General features: G+C 45.4%; 1 protein-coding gene across 11 annotated transcripts in view; it reads right to left on the reverse strand.

Moving 5' to 3' along the window:
* The window catches only part of LOC118376785 (probable ubiquitin-conjugating enzyme E2 W-B), a 46,615-nt gene that overhangs the window by 20,606 nt on the left and 9,494 nt on the right, over positions 1–16,515 (reverse strand). For all 11 annotated transcript variants that reach the window (XM_052484143.1, XM_052484142.1, XM_052484141.1 and 8 more), the window contains exon 3: positions 7,484–7,586. In XM_052484143.1, the coding sequence (XP_052340103.1) occupies positions 7,484–7,586 (103 nt within the window). The remainder of the gene's footprint in view (positions 1–7,483; positions 7,587–16,515) is intronic.

The following is a 16,515-nucleotide window of genomic DNA, read 5'->3' on the forward strand; positions in this document are numbered from 1 at the left end:
CCTTACAGAATGATATCCATCCTCTTCATCAGACCAGTAGACTGGAACCATCTCTACCCTACAGAATGATATCCATCCTCTTCATCAGACTGGAACCATCTCTACCCTACAGAATGATATCCATCCTCTTCATCAGACCAGTAGACTGGAACCATCTCTACCCTACAGAATGATATCTATCCTCTTCATCAGACCAGTAGACTGGAACCATCTCTACCCTACAGAATGATATCCATCCTCTTCATCAGACCAGTAGACTGGAACCATCTCTACCCTACAGAATGATATCTACCCTCTTCATCAGACCAGTAGACTGGAACCATCTCTACCTTACAGAATGATATCCATCCTCTTCATCAGACCAGTAGACTGGAACCATCTCTACCCTACAGAATGATATCCATCCTCTTCATCAGACCAGTAGACTGGAACCATCTCTACCCTACAGAATGATATCCATCCTCTTCATCAGACCAGTAGACTGGAACCATCTCTACCCTACAGAATGATATCCATCCTCTTCATCAGACCAGTAGACTGGAACCATCTCTACCCTACAGAATGATATCCATCCTCTTCATCAGACCAGTAGACTGGAACCATCTCTACCTTACAGAATGATATCCATCCTCTTCATCAGACCAGTAGACTGGAACCCTCTCTACCTTACAGAATGATACCCATCCTCTTCATCAGACCAGTAGACTGGAACCCTCTCTACCTTACAGAATGATATCCATCCTCTTCATCAGACCAGTAGACTGGAACCATCTCTACCCTACAGAATGATATCCATCAGACCAGAGACTGGAACCATCTGATATCCATCCTCTTCATCAGACCAGTAGACTGGAACCATCTCTACCCTACAGAATGATATCCATCCTCTTCATCAGACCAGTAGACTGGAACCATCTCTACCCTACAGAATGATATCTATCCTCTTCATCAGACCAGTAGACTGGAACCATCTCTACCCTACAGAATGATATCTATCCTCTTCATCAGACCAGTAGACTGGAACCATCTCTACCCTACAGAATGATATCTACCTCTTCATCAGACTGGAACCATCTCTACCCTACAGAATGATATCTATCCTCTTCATCAGACCAGTAGACTGGAAACATCTCTACCCTACAGAATGATATCCATCCTCTTCATCAGACCAGTAGACTGGAACCATCTCTACCCTACAGAATGATATCCATCCTCTTCATCAGACCAGTAGACTGGAACCATCTCTACCTTACAGAATGATATCCATCCTCTTCATCAGACTGGAACCATCTCTACCTTACAGAATGATATCCATCCTCTTCATCAGACTGGAACCATCTCTACCCTACAGAATGATATCCATCCTCTTCATCAGACCAGTAGACTGGAACCATCTGATATCCATCCTCTTCATCAGAAGTAGACTGAACCATCTGATATCCATCCTCTCATCAGACCAGTAGACTGGAACCATCTCTACCTTACAGAATGATATCCATCCTCTTCGTCAGACTGGAATCATCTCTACCTTACAGAATGATATCCATCCTCTTCATCAGACCAGTAGACTGGAACCATCTCTACCCTACAGAATGATATCCATCCTCTTCATTCAGACCAGTAGACTGGAACCATCTCTACCTTACAGAATGATATCCGTCCTCTTCATCAGACCAGTAGACTGGAACCATCTCTACCCTACAGAATGATATCCATCCTCTTCATCAGACCAGTAGACTGGAACCATCTCTACCCTACAGAATGATATCCATCCTCTTCATCAGACCAGTAGACTGGAACCATCTCTACCTTACAGAATGATATCCATCCTCTTCATCAGACCAGTAGACTGGAACCATCTCTACCTTACAGAATGATATCCATCCTCTTCATCAGACCAGTAGACTGGAACCATCTCTACCTTACAGAATGATACCCATCCTCTTCATCAGACCAGTAGACTGGAACCATCTCTACCTTACAGAATGATATCCATCCTCTTCATCAGACCAGTAGACTGGAACCATCTCTACCTTACAGAATGATATCCATCCTCTTCATCAGACCAGTAGACTGGAACCATCTCTACCTTACAGAATGATACCCATCCTCTTCATCAGACCAGTAGACTGGAACCATCTCTACCTTACAGAATGATATCCATCCTCTTCATCAGACCAGTAGACTGGAACCATCTCTACCTTACAGAATGATATCCATCCTCTTCATTCAGACCAGTAGACTGGAACCATCTCTACCCTACAGAATGATATCCATCCTCTTCATTCAGACCAGTAGACTGGAACCATCTCTACCCTACAGAATGATATCCATCAGACCAGTAGACTGGAACCATCTCTACCCTACAGAATGATACCCATCCTCTTCATCAGACCAGTAGACTGGAACCATCTCTACCCTACAGAATGATATCCATCCTCTTCATCAGACCAGTAGACTGGAACCATCTCTACCTTACAGAATGATATCCATCCTCTTCATCAGACCAGTAGACTGGAACCCTCTCTACCTTACAGAATGATATCCATCCTCTTCATCAGACCAGTAGACTGGAACCATCTGATATCCATCCTCTTCATCAGACCAGTAGACTGGAACCATCTCTACCCTACAGAATGATACCCATCCTCTTCATCAGACCAGTAGACTGGAACCATCTCTACCTTACAGAATGATACCCATCCTCTTCATCAGACCAGTAGACTGGAACCATCTCTACCTTACAGAATGATATCCATCCTCTTCATCAGACCAGTAGACTGGAACCCTCTCTACCCTACAGAATGATATCCATCCTCTTCATCAGACCAGTAGACTGGAACCATCTCTACCCTACAGAATGATATCTACCCTCTTCATCAGACTGGAACCATCTCTACCTTAGAGAATGATATCCATCCTCTTCATCAGACCAGTAGACTGGAACCATCTCTACCCTACAGAATGATATCTAGACTGGAACCATCTCTACCTTAGAGAATGATATCCATCCTCTTCATCAGACCAGTAGACTGGAACCATCTCTACCCTACAGAATGATATCCATCCTCTTCATCAGACCAGTAGACTGGAACCATCTCTACCCTACAGAATGATATCCATCCTCTTCATCAGACTGGAACCATCTCTACCCTACAGAATGATATCCATCCTCTTCATCAGACCAGTAGACTGGAACCATCTCTACCCTACAGAATGATATCCATCCTCTTCATCAGACTGGAACCATCTCTACCCTACAGAATGATATCCATCCTCTTCATCAGACCAGTAGACTGGAACCATCTCTACCCTACAGAATGATATCCATCCTCTTCATCAGACCAGTAGACTGGAACCATCTCTACCCTACAGAATGATATCCATCCTCTTCATCAGACCAGTAGACTGGAACCATCTCTACCCTACAGAATGATATCCATCCTCTTCATCAGACCAGTAGACTGGAACCATCTCTACCCTACAGAATGATATCTACCCTCTTCATCAGACCAGTAGACTGGAACCATCTCTACCTTACAGAATGATATCCATCCTCTTCATCAGACCAGTAGACTGGAACCATCTCTACCCTACAGAATGATATCCATCCTCTTCATCAGACCAGTAGACTGGAACCATCTCTACCCTACAGAATGATATCCATCCTCTTCATCAGACCAGTAGACTGGAACCATCTCTACCCTACAGAATGATATCCATCCTCTTCATCAGACCAGTAGACTGGAACCATCTCTACCCTACAGAATGATATCCATCCTCTTCATCAGACCAGTAGACTGGAACCATCTCTACCTTACAGAATGATATCCATCCTCTTCATCAGACCAGTAGACTGGAACCATCTCTACCCTACAGAATGATATCCATCCTCTTCATCAGACCAGTAGACTGGAACCATCTCTACCCTACAGAATGATATCCATCCTCTTCATCAGACCAGTAGACTGGAACCATCTCTACCCTACAGAATGATATCCATCAGACCAGTAGACTGGAACCATCTGATATCCATCCTCTTCATCAGACCAGTAGACTGGAACCATCTCTACCCTACAGAATGATATCTACCCTCTTCATCAGACTGGAACCATCTCTACCCTACAGAATGATATCTACCCTCTTCATCAGACTGGAACCATCTCTACCCTACAGAATGATATCTATCCTCTTCATCAGACCAGTAGACTGGAACCATCTCTACCCTACAGAATGATATCCATCCTCTTCATCAGACCAGTAGACTGGAACCATCTCTACCCTACAGAATGATATACATCCTCTTCATCAGACCAGTAGACTGGAACCATCTCTACCTTACAGAATGATATCCATCCTCTTCATCAGACTGGAACCATCTCTACCTTACAGAATGATATCCATCCTCTTCATCAGACTGGAACCATCTCTACCCTACAGAATGATATCCATCCTCTTCATCAGACCAGTAGACTGGAACCATCTGAACCATCCTCTTCATCAGACCAGTAGACTGGAACCATCTGATATCCATCCTCTTCATCAGACCAGTAGACTGGAACCATCTCTACCTTACAGAATGATATCCATCCTCTTCATCAGACTGGAACCATCTCTACCTTACAGAATGATATCCATCCTCTTCATCAGACCAGTAGACTGGAACCATCTCTACCCTACAGAATGATATCCATCCTCTTCATTCAGACCAGTAGACTAGAACCATCTCTACCTTACAGAATGATATCCGTCCTCTTCATCAGACCAGTAGACTGGAACCATCTCTACCCTACAGAATGATATCCATCCTCTTCATCAGACCAGTAGACTGGAACCATCTCTACCTTACAGAATGATATCCATCCTCTTCATCAGACCAGTAGACTGGAACCATCTCTACCTTACAGAATGATACCCATCCTCTTCATCAGACCAGTAGACTGGAACCATCTCTACCTTACAGAATGATATCCATCCTCTTCATCAGACCAGTAGACTGGAACCATCTCTACCTTACAGAATGATATCCATCCTCTTCATTCAGACCAGTAGACTGGAACCATCTCTACCCTACAGAATGATATCCATCCTCTTCATTCAGACCAGTAGACTGGAACCATCTCTACCTTACAGAATGATACCCATCCTCTTCATCAGACCAGTAGACTGGAACCATCTCTACCCTACAGAATGATATCCATCCTCTTCATCAGACCAGTAGACTGGAACCATCTCTACCTTACAGAATGATATCCATCCTCTTCATCAGACCAGTAGACTGGAACCATCTCTACCTTACAGAATGATATCCATCCTCTTCATCAGACTGGAACCCTCTCTACCCTACAGAATGATATCCATCCTCTTTATCAGACCAGTAGACTGGAACCATCTCTACCTTACAGAATGATATCCATCCTCTTCATCAGACCAGTAGACTGGAACCATCTCTACCCTACAGAATGATATCCATCCTCTTCATCAGACCAGTAGACTGGAACCATCTCTACCTTACAGAATGATATCCATCCTCTTCATCAGACCAGTAGACTGGAACCATCTCTACCCTACAGAATGATATCTATCCTCTTCATCAGACCAGTAGACTGGAACCATCTCTACCCTACAGAATGATATCCATCCTCTTCATCAGACTGGAACCATCTCTACCTTACAGAATGATATCCATCCTCTTCATCAGACTGGAACCATCTCTACCTTACAGAATGATATCCATCCTCTTCATCAGACTGGAACCCTCTCTACCTTACAGAATGATACCCATCCTCTTCATCAGACCAGTAGACTGGAACCCTCTCTACCTTACAGAATGATACCCATCCTCTTCATCAGACTGGAACCATCTCTACCCTACAGAATGATATCCATCCTCTTCATCAGACTGGAACCATCTCTACCCTACAGAATGATATCTATCCTCTTCATCAGACCAGTAGACTGGAACCATCTCTACCCTACAGAATGATATCCATCCTCTTCATCAGACTGGAACCATCTCTACCTTACAGAATGATATCCATCCTCTTCATCAGACTGGAACCATCTCTACCTTACAGAATGATATCCATCCTCTTCATCAGACCAGTAGACTGGAACCATCTCTACCCTACAGAATGATATCCATCCTCTTCATCAGACCAGTAGACTGGAACCATCTCTACCCTACAGAATGATATCCATCCTCTTCATCAGACCAGTAGACTGGAACCATCTCTACCCTACAGAATGATATCCATCCTCTTCATCAGACTGGAACCATCTCTACCTTACAGAATGATATCCATCCTCTTCATCAGACCAGTAGACTGGAACCATCTCTACCCTACAGAATGATATCCATCCTCTTCATCAGACCAGTAGACTGGAACCATCTCTACCTTACAGAATGATATCTATCCTCTTCATCAGACCAGTAGACTGGAACCATCTCTACCCTACAGAATGATATCTATCCTCTTCATCAGACCAGTAGACTGGAACCATCTCTACCCTACAGAATGATATCCATCCTCTTCATCAGACTGGAACCATCTCTACCTTACAGAATGATATCCATCCTCTTCATCAGACCAGTAGACTGGAACCATCTCTACCCTACAGAATGATATCCATCCTCTTCATCAGACTGGAACCATCTCTACCCTACAGAATGATATCCATCCTCTTCATCAGACTGGAACCATCTCTACCCTACAGAATGATATCCATCCTCTTCATCAGACTGGAACCATCTCTACCCTACAGAATGATATCCATCCTCTTCATCAGACCAGTAGACTGGAACCATCTCTACCCTACAGAATGATATCCATCCTCTTCATCAGACCAGTAGACTGGAACCATCTCTACCCTACAGAATGATATCCATCCTCTTCATCAGACCAGTGACTGAACCATCTCTACCTTACAGAATGATATCCATCCTCTTCATCAGACCAGTAGACTGGAACCATCTCTACCTTACAGAATGATATCCATCCTCTTCATTCAGTTCGATGAATGACCCGTTACTAAGCAACATGCCCACTCAGCGTACTCACAGAGCATGGATGGATCTTGACAGTGTCCTGGCTTGCTGATTCAATAGTTACTAACCTATACAGTACTATTTATCAATGAGGCGGCGCTAGGCTAGCTAGTAGCTATAGTACTCAATGAGGCGGCGCTAGGCTAGCTAGTAGCTATAGTACTCAATGAGGCGGCGCTAGGCTAGCTAGTAGCTATAGTACTCAATGAGGCGGCGCCAGGCAAGTCCATAGCACCAGTACTCGTCAATGAGGAGCCGCTAGGCTAGCTAGTAGCTATAGTACTCAATGAGGAGGCGCTAGACTAGCTCGTAGCACCAAGTCTCAATGAGGCAGCGCTAGGCTAGCTAGTAGCAACAGTATTCATCAACGAGGACGTGCTAGGCTAGCTAGCGAGCTACAGTACTCAATGAAGAGGCGCTAGGCTAGCTACTTACCTGAGGTGAATCGAAAGGATACCGACTACTGAATTTGAAAAGCAGCTGAAATTTCTCTCCTTCATAGAGTGTGCCCGTGGCTCCTTCCATATCTACAATCCATCTGGAAGACAAGACAACAGATACCATGTTAAATTATTATATATTACTGTATATTTGATTCTCCAATACAAACAAACAAGTGTGTGTGTGTGTTCATGTATGGTCTGGGTCATAGGTCAATCAGAGATGGAGAGGATGGGATCGGTCCCTTGGCCTGAGGATAATCCATTCACTTAAGTGCTCATTCTGACAGAAAGAGCCAATGATAAATCCCTGTCGTGATGTGTCGTTATAGAAGACCCAGTAGGAGTTAAGACACCTGACCTGTCCAGTACAACAGGTCATTCAGATGACCTCTGAGGATCAGGTCATGTCTCCTCACCGTTTGTTGACTCTCCATCAGGAGAGAGACACACAGACAGAAACACTGGTTTTGAACTCCCAGAGTCCTTAGCGGTCCTCCCCAGTCAAACCAGATTTGTGGGACCAGGGCAGGCACGAGGCAGCAAAGACATTCTCTAGCTGCTTCCCCAACTCCTGTGTGTATGTCAGTGTCAAGTCTGGACGGGTTTAAAACACACATTTTTAGTGTGAACTCTGAATCAATACATTTTCAACAGGCATAACTTAAAAGACGACTTGGTTTATCATAGATCTGGGATTTAAAAAAATGAACTGAACATCTTGTTTTTTTTAATAAAAATGTGTAATAATGAATTAAAAATGAAAAGCTGAAATGTCTTGAGTCAGTAAGTACTCAACCCCTTTGTTATGGTAATCCTAAACACGTTCAGGAGTAAAACAGTGTGCTTAACAAGTCACATAAAAAGTAGCATTGACTCTGTGTGCAACAAGTGTTTAATAACATATATATTTTTTAATGACTACCTCATTAGGGGAGGCAGGTAGCCTAGTGGTTAGAGTGTAGAGGTGGCAGGGTAGCCTAGTGGTTAGAGTGTAGAGGTGGCAGGTAGCCTAGTGGTTAGAGTGTAGAGGTGGCAGGTAGCCTTAGTGGTTAGAGTGTAGAGGTGGCAGGTAGCCTAGTGGTTAGAGTGTAGAGGTGGCAGGTAGCCTTAGTGGTTAGAGTGTAGAGGTGGCAGGTAGCCTAGTGGTTAGAGTGTAGAGGTGGTAGGGTAGCCTAGTGGTTAGGTAGCCTAGTGGTTAGAGTGTAGAGGTGGCAGGTAGCCTAGTGGTTAGAGTGTAGAGTGGTGGCAGGTAGCCTAGTGGTTAGAGTATAGAGGTGGCAGGTAGCCTAGTGGTTAGAGTGTAGAGGTGGCAGGTAGCCTAGTGGTTAGAGTATAGAGGTGGCAGGTAGCCTAGTGGTTAGAGTATAGAGGTGGCAGGTAGCCTAGTGGTTAGAGTGTAGAGGTGGCAGGTAGCCTAGTGGTTAGAGTGTAGAGGTGGCAGGTAGCCTAGTGGTTAGAGTGTAGAGGTGGCAGGGAGGCCTAGTGGTTAAGAGTGTAGAGGTGGCAGGGAGGCCTAGTGGTTAGAGTGTAGAGGTGGTAGGGTAGCCTAGTGGTTAGAGTGTAGAGGTGGCAGGTAGCCTAGTGGTTAGAGTGTAGAGGAGGCAGGTAGCCTAGTGGTTAGAGTGTAGAGGTGGCAGGTAGCCTAGTGGTTAGAGTGTAGAGGTGGCAGGTAGCCTAGTGGTTAGAGTGTAGAGGAGGCAGGTAGCCTAGTGGTTAGAGTGTAGAGGTGGCAGGTAGCCTAGTGGTTAGAGTGTAGAGGTGGCAGGTAGCCGATAGTGGTTAGAGTGTATAGGTGGCAGGTAGCCTAGTGGTTAGAGTGTAGAGGCGGCAGGTAGCCGATAGTGGTTAGGGCGTTGGGCCAGTAACCGAAAGGTTGCTAGATCGAATCCCCGAGCTGACAAGGTAAAACTCTGTCGTTCTGCCCCTGAACAAGGCAGTTAACCCACTGTTCCTCGGTAGGGCGTCTTTGTAAATAAGAATTTCTTCTTAACCGACTTGCCTAGTTGAATTAAGGTTAAACAAAAAAATATAAATGAATCTCTGTACCCCACACATACAATTATCTAGAAAGGTCCCTCAGTCGAACAGTGAATTTCAAACACAGATTCAACCAAAGACCAGGGAGGTTTTTCAAGGCCTCGTAAAGAAGGCCATCAATTGGTAGATGGGTAAAACTAAACTAAAAAAAGCAGGTGAAGTTAGTCACTACAAAAAAAACTGGCTCAGTGATTTCACCATGAGGCCAATGTTGACTTTAAAAACAGTTACCGAGTTTAATGGCTGCGACAGGAGGAGAAAACTGAGAACGGATTAACAACTTTGTAGTTACTCCACAACACTAACCTTATTAACAGAGTGAAATGTAAGAAGCCTGCACAGAATGAAAATATTCCAAAACATGCATCCTGCTTGCGACAAGCCACTAATGTAATTCTGCAAAAAATGTGGCAAAGCAATTAACATTTTGCCCTGAATACAAAGTGCAAATCCAACACAACCCATTACCGAGTACCACTTTACATATTTTCAAGAATAGTGGCGTCTGCATCATGTTATGGGTATGCTTGTAATCGCTAAGGACTGGGGAGTTTTTCCGGATAAAAATAATAATAAATCAATCCTAGAGTAAAACCTGGTTATCTGCTTTCCATACAGAGATGAATTCACCTTTCAGCAGGACAATGATCTAAAACGCGTTTCCAAAAGTCCAATGGTGGCAAGCTTTACACAACTCCAGCTTTACACAACTCCAGCTTTACACAACTCCAGCTTTACACAACTCCAGCATTACACAACTCCAGCATTACACAACTCCAGCATTACACAACTCCAGCATTACACAACTCCAGCTTTACACAACTCCAGCTTTACACAACTCCAGCTTTACACAACTCCAGCTTTACACAACTCCAGCTTTACACAACTCCAGCTTTACACAACTCCAGCTTTACACAACTCCAGCCGACGCTTGGCATTGGTGATCTTAGGCTTGTGTGCCGCTGCTCGGCCATGGAAACCCATTTCATGAAGCTCCCGGCGAACAGGTCTTGTGCTGATGTTGATTCCAGAGGCAGTTTGGAACTCTGTAGTGAGTGTTGCAACCGAGGACAGACCATGTTTACACGCAACGAACTGAACGGGTGTCCACATACTTTTGTGTGTATATATATATATATATATATATATATAGAATACATTACTTAATCTGTTGTTAAATGTGTTAAATGTGTGAAATTAGGTTAGATATAGTTTAGGTTCCGTTTTGAGGCAATTATCGGGGTGATTATCAACTGGCCCCCACTGTCGGGAGACTGATCAGAGCAGGCCCCGCTGTCGGGAGGCTGATCAGAGCAGGCCCCGCAGTCGGGAGGCTGATCAGAGCAGGCCCCGCAGTCGGGAGGCTGATCAGAGCAGGCCCCGCAGTCGGGAGGCTGATCAGAGCAGGCCCCGCAGGAGGCTGATCAGGGGCCCCGCAGTCGGGGCTGATCAGAGCAGGCCCCGCAGTCGGGAGACTGATCAGAGCAGGCCCCGCAGTCGGGAGACTGATCAGAGCAGGCCCCGCAGTCGGGAGGCTGATCAGAGCAGGCCCCGCAGTCGGGAGGCTGATCAGAGCAGGCCCCGCAGTCGGGAGACTGATCAGAGCAGGCCCCGCAGTCGGGAGACTGATCAGAGCAGGCCCCGCAGTCGGGAGACTGATCAGAGCAGGCCCCGCAGTCGGGAGGCTGATCAGAGCAGGCCCCGCAGTCGGGAGGCTGATCAGAGCAGGCCCCGCAGTCGGGAGACTGATCAGAGCAGGCCCCGCAGTCGGGAGACTGATCAGAGCAGGCCCCGCAGTCGGGAGACTGATCAGAGCAGGCCCCGTAGTCGGGAGGCTGATCAGAGCAGGCCCCGTAGTCGGGAGGCTGATCAGAGCAGGCCCCGTAGTCGGGAGACTGATCAGAGCAGGCCCCGTAGTCGGGAGACTGATCAGAGCAGGCCCCGCAGTCGGGAGACTGATCAGAGCAGGCCCCGCAGTCGGGAGACTGAATCAGAAAACTGGTAATAAGTCCAGTCCTGCAGTTAAGGGAGACTGATCAGAAAAGGCCCCGCAGTCGGGAGACTGATCAGAAAAAGCAGGCCCCGCAGTCGGGGGCTGATCAGAAAAAGCAGGCCTTGGAGTAAAGGAAAAAGTCAAGGGAAAATCATAAATCATAAAACTGGTAATAAGTCCTCTTTGTGATATTAAGGTTTATAACAATATGTGATCGACTTATTTAGAAAAAGTCAAGAACGGGGGGGGGCTTGGATAGATTTATTTAGAAAAAGTCAAGAACGGAGGGGGGGCTTGGATAGATTTATTTAGAGAAAGTCAAGAACGGAGGGGGGGGGCTTGGATAGATTTATTTAGAGAAAGTCAAGAACGGAGGGGGGCTTGGATAGATTTATTTGGAAAAAGTCAAGAACGGGGGGGGGTTGATAAAAGAAAAGGCAGAGTAATAAAGCGAATGAGCAGAAAATGACAACTGAACCAGTTCTTTCCAATATTTGATCGTTGTTTTGGTTGTTATCGAGCAAAATCGTTACGGTATGACAGCTCTTCCGTCAACAACAGATACTAAAACCCTAACACGCACGCTGAGACACGCACGCTGAGACACGCACGCTGAGACACGCACGCTGAGACCACGAGTATGACACGGGCCTGATATTCCACTCTATCACATGGAATGAATTGATTTGTTTTGGGGCAGTTGTTTCATTGAGAAACACACTCAAAATGGCATAATCTTACGTATCAGACAAGAAGGGCTGGCTGTTACACAATCCTAAAAAAATGTATAAAAAAGACATCGTATGGAACAAAACGGAAAAAAAATACGCTGCTCGTCTCTTTCAGTCAAGTCTGTGAATAAATCTAAATCAAATCGTCATAGTAACCATTACATAACAGAGACAGACTTCGGCCAGGCACACGGAGTATTGCCAAGCTGAAGCTGTCATAGCAAAGCCACACCCCGGGCCGTACCGCCCTAAAACAAGGATAAGATCCAGCTCAACAGGTTCTGGAAGGTTCTCATTCCAGTGACTCATACCATTATTGACAGACACGAGATCTGGGGTGTATTCATTGTTGCAATATGTTTCGCAATGAAAATAAAGAGTTTCATATTGGACAAATTCAGGTAGGTAGGAAAGAAGAGTGTGTTTCCTTATGCAACGCAGAACAGCTGAAACTACTACTGAGCTTGTTCTGCATTTGTGTCATTTAACAGACTCTCTTATCCAGGGCCACTATAGTAGTGAGTCATTTAACAGACTGATAGAGACACTACAGTAGTGAGTCATTTAACAGACTGATAGAGACACTACAGTAGTGAGTCATTTAACAGACTCTCTGATCCAGAGACACTACAGTAGTGAGTCATTTAACAGACTCTCTTATCCAGAGACACTACAGTAGTGAGTCATTTAACAGACTGATCCAGCCACTACAGTAGTGAGTCATTTAACAGACTCTCTTATCCAGAGACACTACAGTAGTGAGTCATTTAACAGACTCTCTTATCCAGAGACACTACAGTAGTGAGTCATTTAGCAGACTCTGATCCAGAGACACTACAGTAGTGAGTCATTTAACAGACTCTGATCCAGAGACACGACAGTAGTGAGTCATTTAACAGACTCTCTTATCCAGAGACACTACAGTAGGGAGTCATTTAACAGACTGATCCAGAGCCACTACAGTAGTGAGTCATTTAACAGACTGATCCAGAGCCACTACAGTAGTGAGTCATTTAGCAGACTGATCCAGAGCCACTACAGTAGTGAGTCATTTAACAGACTGATACAGAGACACTACAGTAGTGAGTCATTTAACAGACTCTCTTATCCAGAGCCACTACAGTAGTGAGTCATTTAGCAGACTGATACAGAGACACTACAGTAGTGAGTCATTTAGCAGACTCTCTGATCCAGAGACACTACAGTAGTGAGTCATTTAACAGACTCTGATCCAGAGACACTACAGTAGTGAGTCATTTAACAGACTGATACAGAGACACGACAGTAGTGAGTCATTTAACAGACTCTCTGATCCAGAGACACTACAGTAGTGAGTCATTTAGCAGACTGATACAGAGACACTACAGTAGTGAGTCATTTAGCAGACTCTCTGATCCAGATATACTACAGTAGTGAGTCATTTAACAGACTCTCTGATACAGAGACACTACAGTAGTGAGTCATTTAACAGACTGATACAGAGACACTACAGTAGTGAGTCATTTAACAGACTCTCTTATCCAGAGACACTACAGTAGTGAGTCATTTAACAGACTGATACAGAGACACTACAGTAGTGAGTCATTTAACAGACTGATACAGAGACACTACAGTAGTGAGTCATTTAACAGACTGATCCAGAGACACTACAGTAGTGAGTCATTTAACAGACTGATCCAGCCACTACAGTAGTGAGTCATTTAACAGACTCTCTTATCCAGAGTCACTACAGTAGTGAGTCATTTAACAGACTCTGATCCAGAACCACTCCAGTAGTGAGTCATTTAGCAGACTCTCTGATCCAGAGTCACTACAGTAGTGAGTCATTTAGCAGACTCTCTAGTCCAGAGACACTCCAGTAATGAGTGCATACATTTTCTTACAAGTCCCCCATGGGAATCAAACCCACAACTGTTCAGTTTACATCCTCATTCCTCGCTTGTTTCAGAATAGAGAATTCTAATATCCCAAACCTCTGCGTTAAAATAGAAAATAAGTCTAAACTACATGACGAGTGATGCTAGTTAGCAACGCCGCTAATCCAATGAATCTGTTATATATTCCTAAAGCTTCCGCATGGAATCATTAGGTTGTCCTAACCTGGACATCTTAGACCTAATTTCCGCAGTACACACCATCGCTTTCTAAACACAACAATACATTGGTTTAGGCTACAATATTTCTCACACTTGAATGAACCGGGACGACGGCTATAGCCAATAGCTGCAGTCAAGAGTAGAGGGATATGGCCTATTCAAGCCCTTGTATGGCTAAATCACGAGACTGCAAGACGAAACACCGTCACCACGCGTCTCCATTACACTACACTACCCTCACACTGCCACACTACCCTGCCACACTACCCTCACACTGCCACACTACCCTCACACTGCCACACTACCCTGTTACACTACCCTCACACTGCCACACTACCCTCACACACTACCCTCACACTGCCACACTACCCTGTTACACTACCCTCACACTGCCACACTACCCTGTTACACTACCCTCACACTGCCACACTACCCTCACACTGCCACACTACCCTGACACACTGCCACACTACCCTGACACACTGCCACACTACCCTGACACACTGCCACACTACCCTCACACTGCCACACTACCCTGACACACACACTGCCACACTACCCTCACACTGCCACACTACCCTGACACACACACTGCCACACTACCCTGACACACACACTGCCACACTACCCTCACACTGCCACACTACCCTGACACACGCCACACTACCCTGACACACGCCACACTACCCTGACATACGCCACACTACCCTGACACACGCCACACTACCCTGACACACACCACACTACCCTGACACACACCACCCTGACACACACCACCCTGACACACATCACCCTGACACACACCACACTACCCTGACACACACCACCCTGACACACACCACACTACCCTGACACACACCCTGACACACTACCCTGACACACACTACCCTGACACACACCACCCTGACACACACCACCCTGACACACGACACACCACCCTGACACACACCACCCTGACACACACCACCCTGACACACACACTGCCACACTACCCTGACACACACACGCCACACTACCCTCACACTGCCACACTACCCTGTTACACTACTATATTTTATGATGATGAACAGTGACCCTGTGCATTGAGAGATGCTCGACTGATGGGCTTTATATCTTGTTCATGTGCTAGTCGGAAATAGGAAATGTCCAACCAGCTAACTGGTTGAACGCGGTACGTGTATCACTACAACCAGTAAGCAAGTCTGACATTTCAGAGTTCCCTAGTTCCGACTTGCACGTGAATGCGACAATAGCCAGTGTACCAGTCAGGGGGTCTGGGATGACCTTGCGTGATCCACAGCCCAGCAACATGGCCGTGGCTAGAGAGGCAGTCTCTTATCTCTGGGTGTCTCTGAAGAGAACCATTAGACTTTGCCACTATTTAAAAAGACTTTAATGAGCAAGCCTTCCTTCATGAACTGGCCTCTGTAAATTGGTATAGAAATCAGCTTGATCCCCTCTGTCGAAGACACTTGGACCTTATTTTTTTTTATTTTATTTTTTCAGTGGTATTGTTAACAAACACTCCCCCATAAAGAAAATGAGAATTAAAAACAGGTTCAGCCCCTGGTTCGACCGTGATCCACCTCAAGAATCCCATTTGGCGAAAAAAAAAAAAAAAAAATTAATTGTACCTTTATTTTACTAGGCAAGTCAGTTAAGAACAAATTCTTATTTTCAATGACAGCCTAGGAACAGTGGGTTAACTGCCTGTTCAGGGGCAGAACGACAGCTCGGGGATTTGAACTTGCAACCTTTCGGTTACTAGTCCAACTCTCTAACCACTAGGCTACCCTGCCGCCCTGCACACGCATATTCAGGATGACTGGCTCTCGTTCAGGCAAATAAGAAATCAGTGCTCTCAGGCTATCCGGAACGCCAAAGTTAGTTACTTTAAGGAGCAGTTCTCTCTCTGTGGGTCGAACCCCAAGAAGTTCTGGAAAACAGTTAAAGACCTGGAGAATAAACCCTCCTCCTCACAGCTGCCCATGTCCCTTCATGTTGATGATGTGGTTGTTACTGACAAGGAGCACATGGCTGAGCTCTTTAATCACCACTTCATTAAGCCAGGATTCCTATTTGACTCAGCCACGCCTCCTTGCTGTCCAACATTTCCTCATCTCCCACCCCTTCTAATGCAACTATCCCCGATGCTCCTCCCTCTTTT

Source organism: Oncorhynchus keta, chromosome 28 (assembly GCF_023373465.1).
Source record: "Oncorhynchus keta strain PuntledgeMale-10-30-2019 chromosome 28, Oket_V2, whole genome shotgun sequence".
Classification (NCBI taxonomy): Eukaryota; Metazoa; Chordata; class Actinopteri; order Salmoniformes; family Salmonidae; genus Oncorhynchus; species Oncorhynchus keta.